We start from the raw sequence: 16854 nt of genomic DNA on the forward strand, positions 1-16854 counted from the left end.
TACTGTGATATTTTTTATAGCAGAGGAATCTATTTTAAATCAAAATTGACTAAATGTTCACAAGTGAATGAACGTTGGAGGTTTTTAAAGAAACTGTAGTGCTGTGTCACTGGGGGTAGATCAATTAAGATGAAATTGTAAACTGGCCACCCTGAAGATTCAAAAAGCTGAGGCATTGAGCATTAACCCTTTGTCAGAGTTAAGGGCCAATACTTGAAACTTCAGCTTTTTGACCCTCTACAGTACAGTGGCTAATTTATAATTTCAACTTAGTTGATATAACCAAATTAAATGTTGACTAGTAAGATTAACATGGACTTGACAATTAAGTTAAAAAAAATTAAATCTTATGAATTGATTTGATAGTTCAGAACAAATAAGATTCCTAAAATGTTAAATATTAATTTTGTAATAGATCCACCAAACTAATCAACTGTAAAAGCTATGACACAACTGCAACAGCTCACTTTTAACAAAATAATCAAGTGCTTGTTGAGCTGACCTTAATTTTCATAGAGCCTGACCTAGCGCACTTTATTGACTGAAAAAAAACCTTAATCCTTATCTGCGATCATGACTAAAAAAAAAAAAGCAAGACATTTTTGATATTAGTAACTGAATTGAATATTTTAATACCTATTAATTTAATAAATACAAGTTGATTTTACCATAGTAAATAATAAACTTAACATCAAATCTGCCATGTTTGTTGTTTAAGTTGAACCTGCTCTACATGAAATAAAATATCAAAATATCCACAGGTAAATTAAAATAAAGGTGTGACTAACTAGGGACCTTTTTTTGGTTTGCATGCATATGGATCATCTTCAAAATATGAACGAGTTTTAACTTCTTGCCACAATTTTTTATATATACATATATATGTATGTACTGTATAATGTAATTTTAACTTTGCCTACTCTTCAGTGTAAGGCAAGAATTAAGCCAAGGGGTCCCTACTCTAGATATTAAATCACTGTGCTCTCACCCAAGGAAGCTAATTTCACACCTTTCAGTAAAGTAAACATGGTTGTGGTTAAGGTTTATAGTTTCATAGAAGCCTAAATTTTTGCACTCTTTTAGAGGTCTTCTATATTGCATGTGCAGCATCAACTATTAAATTCAAATCATAACTAGTTCCAGTATTCGATCTAGTTCATGTTTTTGTTTCATTTATTTGGAATATTCTATTCTGACACTAAATGAAATGGTTGTGGACTCTTACTGATATAAAAACAAACTAAAAAACAAAGAAACAAACAAAAAGCAAGTTACCTCATATATATTAAGTACTTCCAAAACAGCTGGCAATAATTAAAGAAAACCAAAAAAAAAAATGTGCTTACTATCCTTAGATGAGGGCACAATATTAAGATGACTAGCATTTCAGATTACGTGGGTATGAGTACAATTTTAGTATGAGCCTACTTAGATATTTTGCATATGTTGATTTACTGATCGTTTGATGCCTCATCTGTTGTCTTTGTTCTTGTGTTTATGTTTTGTTATGAAACAAGGACAAAAGCTTAGTGTTTTTCAAGGAAAGAGAATGGCAGTTGAACCTGAAAACATGATTTGAAGTTGAATCAGTTACTTGGGGTCAGAAAGCATGAAATGAAAAATATATTTTACTGTTTTTTGACATCTTATATTCAAGATTGGTCTGTAATTTTTTAAAATAAGGATTCCACTTTATGATGAATTGTTTACCACAATAAACAACTAAAACTTTGAAAAGCATAAAGACTCTGACATACTGGTGATGGTTTGAATGATGTCAGTTCTTGGAAGTTTGAAGATCATAGTTCGACCCAGACCATTTGTTTTTCAAATGACCCAATATAAAATGTCATGCAATACATATGACCCACTTTGACTAAATTCTAAACTGAACACTTTTAGTTCCTTATAACACTAACCATATTTACATTAGGAACTGAAGTTTTGGGCTCTACATTTGTTGTTTATCATCAAAACATAGAACATTTTTAACTTGTTGCTTTATAGCAGCCTCTATTGAAGAAATTTTGAAGGACTCTAGCCAGCCTCTACCATTTTTGATGACCATGAAAATATGTGAAATGTATGGGAAAGTGAAATTTTATTGCATTGTCCCAAGTTGTGTTTCTGGATGTCTTTTAAATTACCCTAAGCAGTTTGATTGTGCATTTTTATATTTGGATCTGCTCTACATGAAATAAAATATGAAAACATCCACAGGTAAACAAAAACAAGGGTGTGGCTGACAAGGGTCCTTTCAAAGTCTTTTTAAACTTTTAACATTCTGGGTGATTTTCCACCATTGGCTTTTTTCTTTTTGAGGTTGTTCTCCTGTCCTTCTTTTTCCTTTTCCTTTCATGTTTAACATGTTCCTTCCCCTCTTCATCTTTATGTTCCCTCTTTTTCTCTTCTTCTGTGTGCTCCCTCACTTCGTCTTCTTTCTTTTGCTCCTTTTTCTCTTCTACTTTCTTCTCCTCCTTGTTGATGTCTACACAACTTTCCTCTATTTCTTGTCCTTCTTCTGGGGAAAAAGTTATAATTTTAGACATTGTAGGCTGATCAGTAATTTTCTTTTTCTTGCTGTTGACTCACAATTATGTATTTCTCCGATAATTATATTGTCCCAGTTTGGAGGGAAGTGCTTTATAGATTGCCAGGTTAAGTAGGGGCCTTAGTTAAAACGGTCAGTAGGAAATTTCCATAAACCATGGTCTCCAGGTCAAGAATATACATTTCCATGTTCTTTCAATATCTTCTAATAGAGTCTAATCATTTTGTTCAACCTTCTGATTAAATTCTTTTGTAGCTCTAATGACATCCTTATGCCATGTTATCCTCTAAAATGCAGTAGGATGCCAGTGGATCAACCATCATCAGAGATGGCCACTTTTACCAACATTAAAATCAGTATCCTTACTGGTTGGTAAAATACTGGTTATTTTACTTATTAGATAATATGCTTCTCACCTGCTTGTGCAAAAATAATTCCAGATGTACCTGGTAGTGGTTCCTGAAACAAGATAAAAAGTAAAGGGAAGTATGCCATCCACAAGAGTCACGTGTAACTTACTTTTAACAACAAGGGACAATGGCAAAAACCAAGATGCCACTGCCTCAATCTCTTACTTTCCTTAATAACCATGACTATCATAACGTAGATATAGTATTATAAAATTAAATAGTCACTAATGAAATGTACATGAACTAATCTAATTACATGACCTCATATTTCAATGGCAAATTAAAATAGGGCATTCAATACCTTTACTAAACACACTTGGAAAGTGATGTTACTAACATGATCTCTATTTACTTAGTTCTTTAGGTTGATAAGTTGTTTACATTATAGCATGACCCTTATTTAAAACTATAGTGATAACAGATACTGTCAGTTGTTCCACCTTGCTGTTGTTAATATTATTTGGTCAGGTGTTGATGTTAGTGTTATGCAGGAGGAAGCCATGACAGTTCATTTTGTTCAGTTGTATGTATATTGACATATCTTAAATTATTTTGGTTAAAATGAGAACTAGATCACATGAAGATCATTAAGTAAGTCTGCACAAAATAATGCTTCTTGCAAAGAACCTTGTCCTAAGGGACCCGTCAGTCTGCCCCAAGTGTCGCGGCTCATGAAGAACCTTGTCCCAAGGGAACTTTCAGTCTGCCCCAAGTGTCGCGGCTCACGAAGAACCTCGTCCCAAGGGACCCGTCAGTCTGCCCCAAGTGTCGCGGCTCACGAAGAACCTCGTCCCAAGGGACCTTTCAGTCTGCCCCAAGTGTCGCGGCTCACGAAGAACCTCGTCCCAAGGGACCCGTCAGTCTGCCCCAAGTGTCGCGGCTCACGAAGAACCTCGTCCCAAGGGACCTTTCAGTCTGCCCCAAGTGTCGCGGCTCACGAAGAACCTCGTCCCAAGGGACCCGTCAGTCTGCCCCAAGTGTCGCGGCTCACGAAGAACCTCGTCCCAAGGGACCTTTCAGTCTGCCCCAAGTGTCGCGGCTCACGAAGAACCTCGTCCCAAGGGACCCGTCAGTCTGCCCCAAGTGTCGCGGCTCACGAAGAACCTCGTCCCAAGGGACCTTTCAGTCTGCCCCAAGTGTCGCGGCTCACGAAGAACCTCGTCCCAAGGGACCCGTCAGTCTGCCCCAAGTGTCGCGGCTCACGAAGAACCTCGTCCCAAGGAACCTTTCAGTCTGCCCCAAGTGTCGCGGCTCACGAAGAACCTCGTCCCAAGGGATCCGTCAGTCTGCCCCAAGTGTCGCGGCTCACGAAGAACCTCGTCCCAAGGGACCTTTCAGTCTGCCCCAAGTGTCGCGGCTCACGAAGAACCTCGTCCCAAGGGACCCGTCAGTCTGCCCCAAGTGTCGCGGCTCACGAAGAACCTCGTCCCAAGCGACCTTTCAGTCTGCCCCAAGTGTCACGGCTCACGAAGAACCTCGTCCCAAGGGACCTGTCAGTCTGCCCCAAGTGTCGCGGCTCACGAAGAACCTCGTCCCAAGGGACCTTTCAGTCTGCCCTAAGTGTCGCGGCTCACGAAGAACCTTGTCCCAAGGGACCCGTCAGTCTGCCTAAGTGTCATGGCCCACAAAGAACCTCGTCCCAAGGGACATTCGAGTTTTTTAAGTTTAAGTCAACTTTTTTTGGTCAATGATCTATGGAACATACAATGTAACATGTTATGGTAGGGTTTTCATAATGTAGCATACTACCAATAATTTTACGTGACATTTTAATGCGCACTACTTCCCTTACCTCATTTGTTTTGCTTGTGTTAGGATCTTGATCTGTTGGTAGGAGAACTAGTCTCAGTATGTAAAAATACACAATTTAATATACCTATATTTTACTGTAATTGCTCAAGCAATACAGGTGATGATGATTTATCCAGTAAAATTAATTGCAGAATTGTGTGGCGACCCTCATTGTTTATCAGGTAATCTATGACAAACAAATATTGAAAATTTTTAAGAGGCAAAGATCCTTATTGCCAGTCGGCCAATCAATGGTAATGAACATTAAAAGGGTAAATATTGAAAAGTCAGAATTTAAATATCAAAGTTTTTATTTCTCAGCAGATTAATTGGGTTATGTTGTTGCTTTTGTCTTTCAAAGACCACTGGTGATTTTCTTTTTAATTGCAGCGAAAATGTATTTCCACTTCAAGGAGGCTGTTATTTCCAGAACGCTGTTATTGCAATTCTAACAGGCATTTGTGGGTACTGCAGCCATATATTTTACTCCACTACAGTTATATTCATGTCAACATGCAAATTTGCTAAAGACCAGCCTTTGCAGCACAGTTATCTCGTGGCTTTGCCAAAATTGGCTTTTACTATCTTTACTTATGGGTCACATGACACAGATGTGTATGCACTCAATGCGATCTTTTGGTGCTGACTGCAATGACACAAACCCTTGATTGATTATTAAAGTTTACACTAACCTCCATTTCTCGGGTGTTGCAAAACCATGTATATGCGCCTGGAATTGGAACTCCCCTTGCCATAAATTCTAAATATTTCCTTGGCGTCTGGTATGCCTCTGTAAACTTTTTCCATTTTGCTCCCACGGCTGGTAGACTTGTATAGACGAATTCTATGGAAAGGAAAGTTCAACATCGACACTACGTACAGTTTACAGTGGCTATATGAAATAACATTTCAATTCACTAAATAGTAAATAAAGTATGGGGCAAATCTAAATAGAGATGATCAATGATAAGTTTCTAGACTTGTTTGGCATGTATTATTCCAGTCCATATTCCCCTCTACTCCTTTACCCACTCCCCCTGCCTCAATGATTAGCCTCCTGTCAATTTGGAAATTCTAGTTGAGATTCCTGCTTTCCTTAATTAAATAATTTCACAAATTGCCTGTTTTCACTGTGTAACCATTGCACAGGTAAAGTCAAGAATAGAAGAGATAAAAAAAGTTAAATATCGAAACAGTCTCGGTAAGATTCAGATCTGTGCGTAGTTTAGAGCGATAAGTATTCTGATCAAACTGAAAATCCGTTTAAATGTAAGTCTTCGAGTAACGACTGATAATTCCTTTCTTTTTTAATTTTGATGACGTTGCGTGAAATGACTCTAAATGGGGTGGATCAGGCTAAATTTCGGCCCAACCTTACACGTGTTATAAAAGGTGCTGTTTTTATATATTACGTGCACATTTAACTCCATTGCAGGCCTTACATTCGTAGCAAGTTCACTGCTCATACTTTGGTTTTAATGAATGATCCGAAGCAAATAGCTAAAGTATGAGTGGTAAATTTTGAATCCTTTGTCGCGTGGCTAAAATTTGAATTGTTTTGCTCTACCTGGGTTTTACGTGACCACACACTTCTGAGTTTACATTCAGTATTCAATGCAAACAACCTGCATGCGGGATAAAGTGCTTTGGTACTTAACCTACCTATCCAAGTCAACAGCCGCAAGTCCAGCAAAATTTTCCTTGACCAGCTCTTTTATCTTTGCACTCGAATAGTTACCTCCAATTTTAATGTCTTTCACTCTACCCTCGCGATTCAGCAGTACCCACGGATTTCCACGCGGTCTACACTTCGCCTTTCCCTTCAGCCATACGAACACTTTACTCGTTGACTTTCCTATCGGCTGAGGTGACCCGCAATCGCTTCCAGAGCTGGAATCGCCTGAATCTCCCATGTTCGAATATCCTTGGTCAATTCAGTCAAGTGATTTATTGATGAAATCCAAACGAACAGACCTTTTTTTGTTATGCCTTAAAAGCACGAGTCCGGCACGTGAATAAGAAAACCGAAACCAATCAACTTCATTGTTGGGGGGGCCCAGTGGAGTAATATACCAAAAGACTATTTCCGCTATCACACATCACTTTTGTGTAAAGTAAAGGTTTTGAGCCTTCCCGAACCTCTCAAGAAGTGGCGTTAGTTAGGGGTTTAAGTCTATTCGCACAGCTCTTTATTCCTTACATTTCGATTACGCAAAAGAAGAAAACACCGCTGGCAGTGGTTTGGAAAAGGAAGAAGGTGGGAGGTGGAAAAATCAACCAGCCATCGCTCAATAAAATGAATAAGAAAGCTGATACCAATCAACTTCATTGTCGGAAGGGAGGGGGGCCCCAGTGGGATGTTATACTAAAACACTATTTCCGCTATCACATCACTATTGTATATAGTAAAGGTTATGAGCGATAAAAATACTCGAAGCTTTTCCAAACCACTCTAGAAGTTGCATTAGATAGGGGTTTAAGTGTGTTCACGGAGTGCGCAACAAAAAGAAACCGCAGGGGTTTGGAAAAAGAAGACAGTTGGGACATGGGCGTCCAAAGTAGTAAAGCTCACGTCTAGAGAAGAAATGTATTATTATTTCATGGAAACGTCACCCGTTGTGTGACCCGGTGTTAATTTATTCGAGGAACCGTTGAGAATTTGAATGCGTTATAAGGAATTGGAAACGAAATATGGTCGATTTACAACACTAAGTATTCCGAAATACGAACATGTTAAACATAAGAATGACAAAACTTAGTCACTCCTAGTATGTCCGACGTGGTTTTTGGTGATTTCTGCAGTTTTTGCCTTGCTTTGTAAAGTCGTTTTAAAACAGGTAGGCAGTGATAGCATAGCCATCGTCTTCCCATCCCTTGAGTAGTACTCAAAGTGCTGATAAAATACTAGGCTAAGGACCAGTCAATGAGACAGGCGTTACAAAAAAAAAAAAGAAAATTAAAAAATTAATCACACACTCGCGATTCAGGAGCTAGCCTGCTATCACAACAAATTTCAAGGAGTTTGAGTTTAATGATTATAATTTATTAGGTAGAATAATTTTCTGAAAGTAGTTTCTGAGGCATTTGTATATTCCCCGATCCTTCAAATTCTCGAGCCTCCCGATAACTTTACCGAAAGTGGTTTCTTTATCCCAAGACGAACTGCACTGAATTCTTTGTCCGATTTTTTCGCAGCCTTTGATGACTTTGATTGATTTAACTTGCTCTTATGTTTATTAGATGTTTAAGAAATCGGAATTCCACTGTACTCTTTATCGCCTTGTTCCTGGCCTCAAAAACTAAATTAACCTAAATTACGTAGTTACTATATTGCGAGGCTTAAACAGGCAAAAAATTACCAATCACATTATCTAGACCTCGCCATTGCCTCCACATCCTATCATCAAGGTACGACTGAAGGTCATCACGTGCTATGCCACGCCGTGCCTTAATTGGAGCCTTCAAATTGGCCCACGCGGATTCTGCTTCTTGGGTGTGTACCCCTGCCAGAGAAAACCTAATTTTGAAAACAATTGTTTAAGTTGAAAAGGCACTGGGGACACAATACTAAAACAATGAATTGAAGAAGAATTGTCTTTATAATCGTAGATCTGCAAACACAACAAGTAATAATAAAGCTTTTAATTAAAATATGCTGCTTTGAAAAGATAATTACAATAGGCGCTTTAGCGGCAAGCTTTGAAATAAAAAAGAAAGGATTCTGCTAGTGCTTAGAGACTCGAGCAAAAAAAAGATGCTGATAATATAAGGTCAGTCTTCAGTTTTCCTAAAGAAACGGAGTCCTCAAAATGAAGAGGGAAATGGGAGACTAAAATGGCACTGTAGTGACAAGATGCTAAAAAAATGAATTGAAACAGACATGTCTTTATTAACATAGGTCTCCAAACACAAAGTAATAACAACAAAGCTTTTAATTAATTAACAATGAAAAGATAAATATTACAAAAGGCACTTTAGCGGCAAACAGAATTGAAAGTATGCCGCCAAAGTGCGAATTGATAAAGGGTTCTGGAAGAGCCTTAGGACTCAAGCCCCAAAAAAAGAAATGACGCTAAAACAAAGATTCGTTTATTGAAAAATACTGTCTTCCAAAATAAAAGCTACAAAAGGCCCTTTAGAGGCAAAATCAATTAATTGAAAAAGGAGTCTGAAAGAGCCTTAATTAAGACTCAAGGAAAAAGAACTCAAGTGAGAAAGCACACTAGGTGATAGTAACAAAGGCTTTGTGTATTAAAAAATACTGTTTTCCAACACAAATTTATCTTACAAAAGGCACTTTAGCGGCACGCTGCAAGATCAATAAATTGAAAAGGATTTTGCCACAGCCTAAATACTCAAGGGAAAAGAACAGAAGTGTGGAAACACACGAGTTGATAGTAACAAAGGCTTTTTGTTTTAAAAACTACTGTTTTCAAAAACAAATCTTACAAAAGGAACTTAGCGACACGCTGCAAAGTCAATAACTCGGAAAAGGATGCTGCTATAACCTAAGGAAGTTTGCAGATCGACCTATTTCAAATTGATTCCATGTAGAATATTCAGAATCCTGATGATTTAAGAGAGAGATAAACATATTTGATTACTAATTAAAATTACTTACTACTTAATGTGACATGTAGCATGCATGCATCATACAGTGGATATTAAAAATCTTGAATACCCTTTGTGATGTTTGTGAGTGATGTTTGTGCGTGATGTTTGTATTTCAAATTGTAATGTAATTTATGTTTGAAAACACAGAAACCAATCAGTTGGAGTAGCCTTCTATGTACAAATAAATTGTCATGTGGGTACACATTGCACCAGGTAAGCATGGTCACTTTTGATGTCTCCATGTGTTTTTAAGTTATATACACAGAAAAGTTTAAAGGCACGGTTCATGCATATGTCTCTCAATAAGAAAAATTAACTATTATGAACTATGATATTAACCTACTTATTTTGTCACTGTGACTTAGTGTAATCGGAAGCTGTTTCTGCAGAGTGCAGCCTGCTTTTAGAGATAAAAATAACCTTTTATTAACTATTGATAGTCACCTTATCACATCAGGTATGTTGTCACCTTCTTGTAGGATCACTGTAACCATGCTTCTCTGGTCAGACCTGGCCTGGTGACACATCTAGATACACAAATCTATAAATTAAAGTAGAGTTAGATTTAATGTTATTTCTTTTGGTGTTATGATGCAACACAGTGCATTGTTGCAATGCATGCATTAGGACTATATGTCACCTAGAGAAATTAAAGTTGACAGACAGTAACTGTAGTATACTTTTCCAAATGGGTCTGTTCCTCAGCAAGTGAAATTGACATATGACAAATGTGGCTTCACAAAAGTTTACAGGCTATTTTTATTTCAAATGTGACTGCTAATATATTTTACTTCTCATTAACTCAACACATTGACACCTAGGCATGCTAACTGTATTTATGTACAACAGTTTCCTTGAAAATTGCAAGCCATCCGGGCAAACATAACATCGCTATTGAACACAAACCTCCTCATTTGTCAAGTTCAAAAAGATTGGTAGGAGAATATCCTCATGGGCTGATGCTACCTCCATCAGCACTTGTTCACAGTAAAGCACATCCCATGCTCTGTCCACACACCATTGCACTGCAAAATTATTATATTGTGGTCTACAAATAGTAGTGGTATTCAATCAAACTGTCATCCTTTAAGGACATCTGTGTCAAAATCTTCTAAGGGTTGGGTTTTTTTCAAACTCTTCTTCCATTTTCCTTCTTGAAATAACAAGTATATTTTAGACTCCAATTCCAGATTTCTAGCACTTTTGTTATTTGTTTTATGCAATATTATTATTTACAAATAGTAACAGTGTTCAATTGAACTGTCACCATTAAGGACCTGTGCCAAAATCTTCTAAGGGTTGTTTTTTTTTTTTTGTTTTGTTTCCATTCCATTCATGCTGTAGTTTGAAATATGAATCAGACAGCTACATAGGGTATAAGCAAGGTTAAGCTTTCTATTTTAGGTTCAAATGCTACTTTTGGCATGAATATTGTTTTGTATATGGTGGAAATTTATCTAATGTCATCATCCAGGGAGAGCCCTGCATGTAATTGCATTAAATTATTGACAATAATTCCAACATACCTTGATTATTCAGATCCAGAACTCCTAAGGAACATATAAATTATTGAAAATATTATTAAATTATTGACAATATTTCCAACATACCTCGAGTATTCAGATCCAGAACTCCTAAGGAACTCATATCCTCTTCTACAACCCCAGCTTAAATGTAATGGCACAAAATTGAATGACTTTCAAGAACATTACTTATTGTGCATTACTTCATGCTAAAAAACTGCACGAGTCAGTCAGTCTATCCGTCTATATCACACTGTACTCTACCATAATACTGTAGATTATCCTATTCTTCATCAACAGGAGACCCAATTGTTCATCTCTCTTGTTTTTCAATTAAATTATTGAGTAAATAAAATTATGTTCAAGCTAATCCCACTTTGGCTTTTTTAAGTGTATCTGTTTTTTAATCCATTTTATCGAAACATACCTGTTTCCCACTGTTCTGTGCCAGTTAAATGACATGCTATAATAAATGTAAAAAAAATATATGGTGTAAAAATTTCCTCCTTTTTGATTTAATTTCTTGATCAGTCTCACATAAATATTGTTGATTTACATCATACCTAATGTGTAAATCTGACTTGGCTTACTTTTTTAGGGCACTTTCTCAGTGTTAAGACTTAAAACACTGGCTTTTAATAGTGCTCTGTAAATTTGCCTTATAAATGGTATTACATGATACAATTTGAAATCATCTATGTAAACTATCTGCAGTTTTAAACTTGATTTCTAGTGTGATGTGCATGCTTTTTTCAGAAAATATCCTTACCCACCCCGGAGATAACTATTAGATATTCCAATCAGGATTGGGTTTTTGGTCTGCAATAGCCAAAGATCATGATTGGGGGGGGGGGGGGGGGGGTGGGGGGGGGGTCATAGAGGAAAAATAAAAAAACCAGCATTTGATGCTCTTTAATCATTCACCATGGTATTACCTGAGTCAACATTTACTGGGTTACTAGCTAAATAGCTCCTGTCGAGGTCACTGGTATCCATGTCATCAAAAGCAGAAACACCATCTGTTCAAAAAACAACACAACACAGTTTTGAATTGTGTCACATCATAATCATATACGGGCAGAGGGGTCACCTGCTTCCAGTCAAGATGCAAATGGAAGATTGAATAAAAAACAACTAAGTTTATAACTAGTGTGCAAATCAATCAAACACTTACATTCACTTGTAGGCAATGTCAAGTCCACTTGATTAACAACACCACTTGCTACCCTTGCTTCATCACTGGAAGTCCCTGGCTGGATGACTGAGTTTGTCACACTTGTCTGAGATGAGCTGGGATTTGGGTGAGTGGTTGATTGTTGAGAAAGCGAGGAAGGGTTGGAATTGAGCTGAGCAGAGGGAAGGGAGGTTTGGGATTGGTTTGTGGAGGGTGGGTTAGAATTAGGCTGAGCTAGGAAAATGGAGGGCTGGAATTGGACGGTGGATGGTGGGTCTGCATTGGGCTGCTCAGGGTGATGGGAGGGATGGGATTGGTTTGTGGGGGGTGGGTTGGAATTGGGCTGAACAGAGGGAAGGGAGGGTTGTTGTTGGTTTGTAGAGAGTGGGTCGGAACTGGGCTGAGCAGAGGGAAGGGAGGGTTGTTGTTGGTTTGTAGAGAGTGGGTTGGAACTGGGCTGAGCAGAGGGAAGGGAGGGTTGTTGTTGGTTTGTAGAGAGTGGGTTGGAACTGGGCTGAGCAGAGGGAAGGGAGGGTTGTTGTTGGTTTGTAGAGGCTGGGTTGGAACTGGGCTGAGCAGAGGGAAGGGAGGGTTGTTGTTGGTTTGTAGAGGCTGGGTTGGAACTGGGCTGAGCAGAGGGAAGGGAGGGTTGTTGTTGGTTTGTAGAGGCTGGGTTGGAACTGGGCTGAGCAGAGGGGAGGGAGGGTTGTGGTTGGTTTGTAGAGGGTAGGTTGGGATCGGGCTGAGCAGAAGGAAGGAAGGCTTGTGATTGGTTTGTGGAAGAATGGAGGGAGGCAGCGTTGGAAGTGGGATTCATTTGAAGAGAGAGAGAAGGAGGGTTGGGATTGGTAACTCCTGGTGTTGGTATGGACTGAGGGTTAGGGTTAGATCCTGAGATGAAAAATAAAACAAAGAATTTAAATCAGCCATTTGAATTACCATTAAAATAGTGGAAAGATGCGAGAATTACTAGTTTTTTACTGATAAATCTATGACAAACAAATATTGAAAATTTTTATGAGGCAAAGATCCTTATTGCCAGTCGGCCAATCAGTGGTAATAAACATTAGAAGGGTAAATACTGAAAAATTAGAATTTAAATATCAAAGTTTTTATTTCTCAGCAGATTAATTGGGTTATGTTGTTGCTTTTGTCTTTCAAAGACCACTGGTGATTTTCTTTTTAATTGCAGCGAAAATGTATTTCCACTTCAAGGAGGCTGTTATTTCCAGAACGCTGTTATTGCAATTCTAACAGGCATTTGTGGGTACTGCAGCCATATATTTTACTCCACTACAGTTATATTCATGTCAACATGCAAATTTGCTAAAGACCAGCCTTTGCAGCACAGTTATCTTGTGGCTTTGCCAAAATTGGCTTTTACTATCTTTACTCATGGGTCATATGACATAGATGTGTATGCACTCAATGCGATCTTTTGGTGCTGACTGCGATGACACAAACCCTTGATTGATTATTAAAGTTTACACTAACCTCCATTTCTCGGGTGTTGCAAAACCATGTATATGCGCCTGGAATTGGAACTCCCCTTGCCATAAATTCTAAATATTTCCTTGGCGTGTGGTATGCCTCTGTAAACTTCTTCCATTTTGCTCCCACGGCTCGTAGACTTGTATAGACGAATTCTATGGAAAGGAAAGTTCAACATCGACACTACGTACAGTTTACAGTGGCTATATGAAATAACATTTGAATTCACTAAATAGTAAATAAAGTATGGGGCAAATCTAAATAGAGATGATCAATGATAAGTTTCTAGACTTGTTTGGCATGTATTATTCCAGTCCATATTCCCCTCTACTCCTTTACCCACTCCCCCTGCCTCAATGATTAGCCTCCTGTCAATCTGGAAATTCTAGTTGAGATTCCTGCTTTCCTTAATTAAATAATTTTACCAATTGCCTGTTTTCACTGTGTAACCATTGCACAGGTAAAGTCAAGAATAGAAGAGATAAAAAAAGTTAAATATCGAAACAGTCTCGGTAAGATTCAGATCTGTGCGTAGTTTAGAGCGATAAGTATTCTGATCAAACTGAAAATCCGTTTAAATGAAAGTCTTCGAGTAACGACTGATAATTCCTTTCTTTTTTAATTTTGATGACGTTGCGTGAAATGACTCTAAATGGGGTGGATCAGGATAACTTTCGGCCCAACCTTACACGTGTTATAAAAGGTGCTGTTTTTATATATTACGTGCACATTTAACTCCGTTGCAGGCCTTACATTCGTAGCAAGTTCACTGCTCATACTTTGGTTTTAATGAATGATCCGAAGCAAATAGCGAAAGTATGAGTGGTAAATTTTGAATCCTTTGTCGCGTGGCTAAAATTTGAATTGTTTTGCTCTACCTGGGTTTTACGTGACCACACACTTCTGAGTTTACATTCAGTATTCAATGCAAACAACCTGCATGCGGGATAAAGTGCTTTGGTACTTAACCTACCTATCCAAGTCAACAGCCGCAAGTCCAGCAAAATTTTCCTTGACCAGCTCTTTTATCTTTGCACTCGAATAGTTGCCTCCAATTTTAATGTCTTTCACTCTACCCTCGCGATTCAGCAGTACCCACGGATTTCCACGCGGTGTACACTTCGCCTTTCCCTTCAGCCATACGAACACTTTGCTCGTTGACTTTCCTATCGGCTGAGGTGACCCGCAATCGCTTCCAGAGCTGGAATCGCCTGAATCTCCCATGTTCGAATATCCTTGGTCAATTCAGTCAAGTGATTTATTGATGAAATCCAAACGAACAGGCCCTTTTTTGTTCTGCCTTAAAAGCACGAGTCCGGCACGTGAATAAGAAAACCGAAACCAATCAACTTCATTGTTGGGGGGGCCCAGTGGAGTAATATACCAAAAGACTATTTCCGCTATCACACATCACTTTTGTGTAAAGTGAAGGTTTTGAGCCTTCCCGAACCTCTCAAGAAGTGGCGTTAGTTAGGGGTTTAAGTCTATTCGCACAGCTCTTTATTCCTTACATTTCGATTACGCAAAAGAAGAAAAAACCTCTGGCAGTGGTTTGGAAAAGGAAGAAGGTGGGAGGTGGAAAAATCAACCAGCCATCGCTCAATAAAATGAATAAGAAAGCTGATACCAATCAACTTCATTGTCGAAAGGGAGGGGGGCCCCAGTGGGATGTTATACTAAAACACTATTTCCGCTATCACATCACTATTGTATATAGTTAGGGTTATGAGCGATAAAAATACTCGAAACTTTTCCAAACCACTCTAGAAGTTGCGTTAGTTAGGGGTTGAAGTGTGTTCACGGAGTGCGCAACAAAAAGAAACCGCAGGGGTTTGGAAAAAGAAGACAGTTGGGACATGGGCGTCCAAAGTAGTAAAGCTCACGTCTAGAGGAGAAATGTATTATTATTTCATGGAAACGTCACCCGTTGTGTGACCCGGTGTTAAGTTATTCGAGGAACCGTTGAGAATTTGAATGCGTTAAAAGGAATGGGGAACGAAATATGGTCGATTTACAGCACTAAGTATTCCGAAATACGAACATGTTAAACATAAGAATGACAAAACTTAGTCACTCCTAGTATGTCCGACGTGGTTTTTGGTGATTTCTGCAGTTTTTGCCTTGCTTTGTAAAGTCGTTTTAAAACAGGTAGAACAGTGATAGCATAGCCATCGATCTTCCCACCCCTTGAGTAGTACTCAAAGTGCTGATAAAATACCAGGCTAAGGACCAGTCAATGAGACAGGCGTTACAAAAAAATATGAAAATTAAAAAATTAATCACATACTCGCGATTCAGGAGCTAGCCTGCTATCACAACAAATTTCAAGGAGTTTGAGTTTGGTGATTATAATTTATTAGGTAGAATAATTTTCTGAAAGTAGTCTCTGAGGCATTTGTATATTCCCCGATCCTTCAAATTCTCGAGCCTCCCGATAACTTTACCGAAAGTGGTTTCTTTACCCCAAGACGAACTGCACCGAATTCTTTGTCCGATTTTTTCGCAGCCTTTGATGACTTTGATTGATTTAACTTGCTCTTATGTTTATTAGAAGTTTAAGAAATCGGAATTCCACTGTACTCTGTATCGCCTTGTTCCTGGCCTCAAAAACTAAATTAACCTAAATTACGTAGTTACTATATTGCGAGGCTAAAACAGGCAAAAAATTACCAATCACATTATCTAGACCTCGCCATTGCCTCCACATCCTATCATCAAGGTACGACTGAAGGTCATCACGTGCTATGCCACGCCGTGCCTTAATTGGAGCCTTCAAATTGGCCCACGCGGATTCTGCTTCTTGGGTGTGTACCCCTGCCAGAGAAAACCTAATTTTGAAAACAATTGTTTAAGTTAAAAAGGCACTGGGGACACAATACTAAAACAATGAATTGAAAAAGAATTGTCTCTATAATCGTAGGTCTGCAAACACAACAAGTAATAATAAAGCTTTTAATTAAAATATGCTGCTTTGAAAAGATAACAATTACAATAGGCGCTTTAGCGGCAAGCTTTTAAATCAAAAAGAAAGGATTCTGCTAGTGCTTAGAGACTCGAGCAAAAAAAAGATGCTGATAATATGAGGTCAGTCTTCAGTTTTCCTAAAGAAACGGGGTCCTCAAAATGAAGAGGGAAATGGGAGACTAAAATGGCACTGTAGTGACAAGATGCTCAAACAATGAATTGAAACAAGACATGTCTTTATTAACATAGGTCTCCAAACACACAGAGTAATAACAACAAAGCTTTTAATTAATTAACAATGAAAAGATAAATATTTCAAAAGGCACTCTAGCGGCA

General features: G+C 38.3%; 2 protein-coding genes across 3 annotated transcripts; both read right to left on the reverse strand.

Annotated features, from left to right (window-relative positions):
• Positions 1-599: 599 nt before the first annotated feature.
• On the reverse strand, positions 600-3108 carry LOC148740069 (uncharacterized). Of its 2 annotated transcripts, none has more exons than XM_088749761.1 (2): positions 2968-3108; positions 600-2518 (listed from the first exon to the last, which is right to left on the reverse strand). In XM_088749761.1, exons 1-2 carry the CDS (start codon positions 3044-3046, stop codon positions 2277-2279), a joined length of 321 nt encoding a protein of 106 aa, XP_088605887.1. In that variant the 5' UTR covers positions 3047-3108; the 3' UTR covers positions 600-2276. The 2 variants fall into 2 exon arrangements, with proteins under 2 accessions (XP_088605887.1, XP_088605886.1); XM_088749760.1 differs by having other exon boundaries at positions 600-2521.
• Positions 3109-9291: 6183 nt separating this feature from the next.
• LOC148740070 (uncharacterized) lies at positions 9292-15036 on the reverse strand. The gene is made up of 9 exons (XM_088749759.1): positions 14528-15036; positions 13558-13709; positions 12064-12954; positions 11825-11908; positions 11317-11352; positions 10977-11033; positions 10273-10391; positions 9811-9907; positions 9292-9319 (listed from the first exon to the last, which is right to left on the reverse strand). The coding sequence occupies exons 1-8, from the start codon at positions 14776-14778 to the stop codon at positions 9848-9850; spliced, it is 1650 nt and encodes a 549-aa protein (XP_088605885.1). The 5' UTR covers positions 14779-15036; the 3' UTR covers positions 9292-9319; positions 9811-9847.
• Positions 15037-16854: the final 1818 nt, after the last annotated feature.

This window comes from Stylophora pistillata, chromosome 2, assembly GCF_964205215.1.
Source record: "Stylophora pistillata chromosome 2, jaStyPist1.2, whole genome shotgun sequence".
NCBI lineage: Eukaryota > Metazoa > Cnidaria > Anthozoa > Scleractinia > Pocilloporidae > Stylophora > Stylophora pistillata.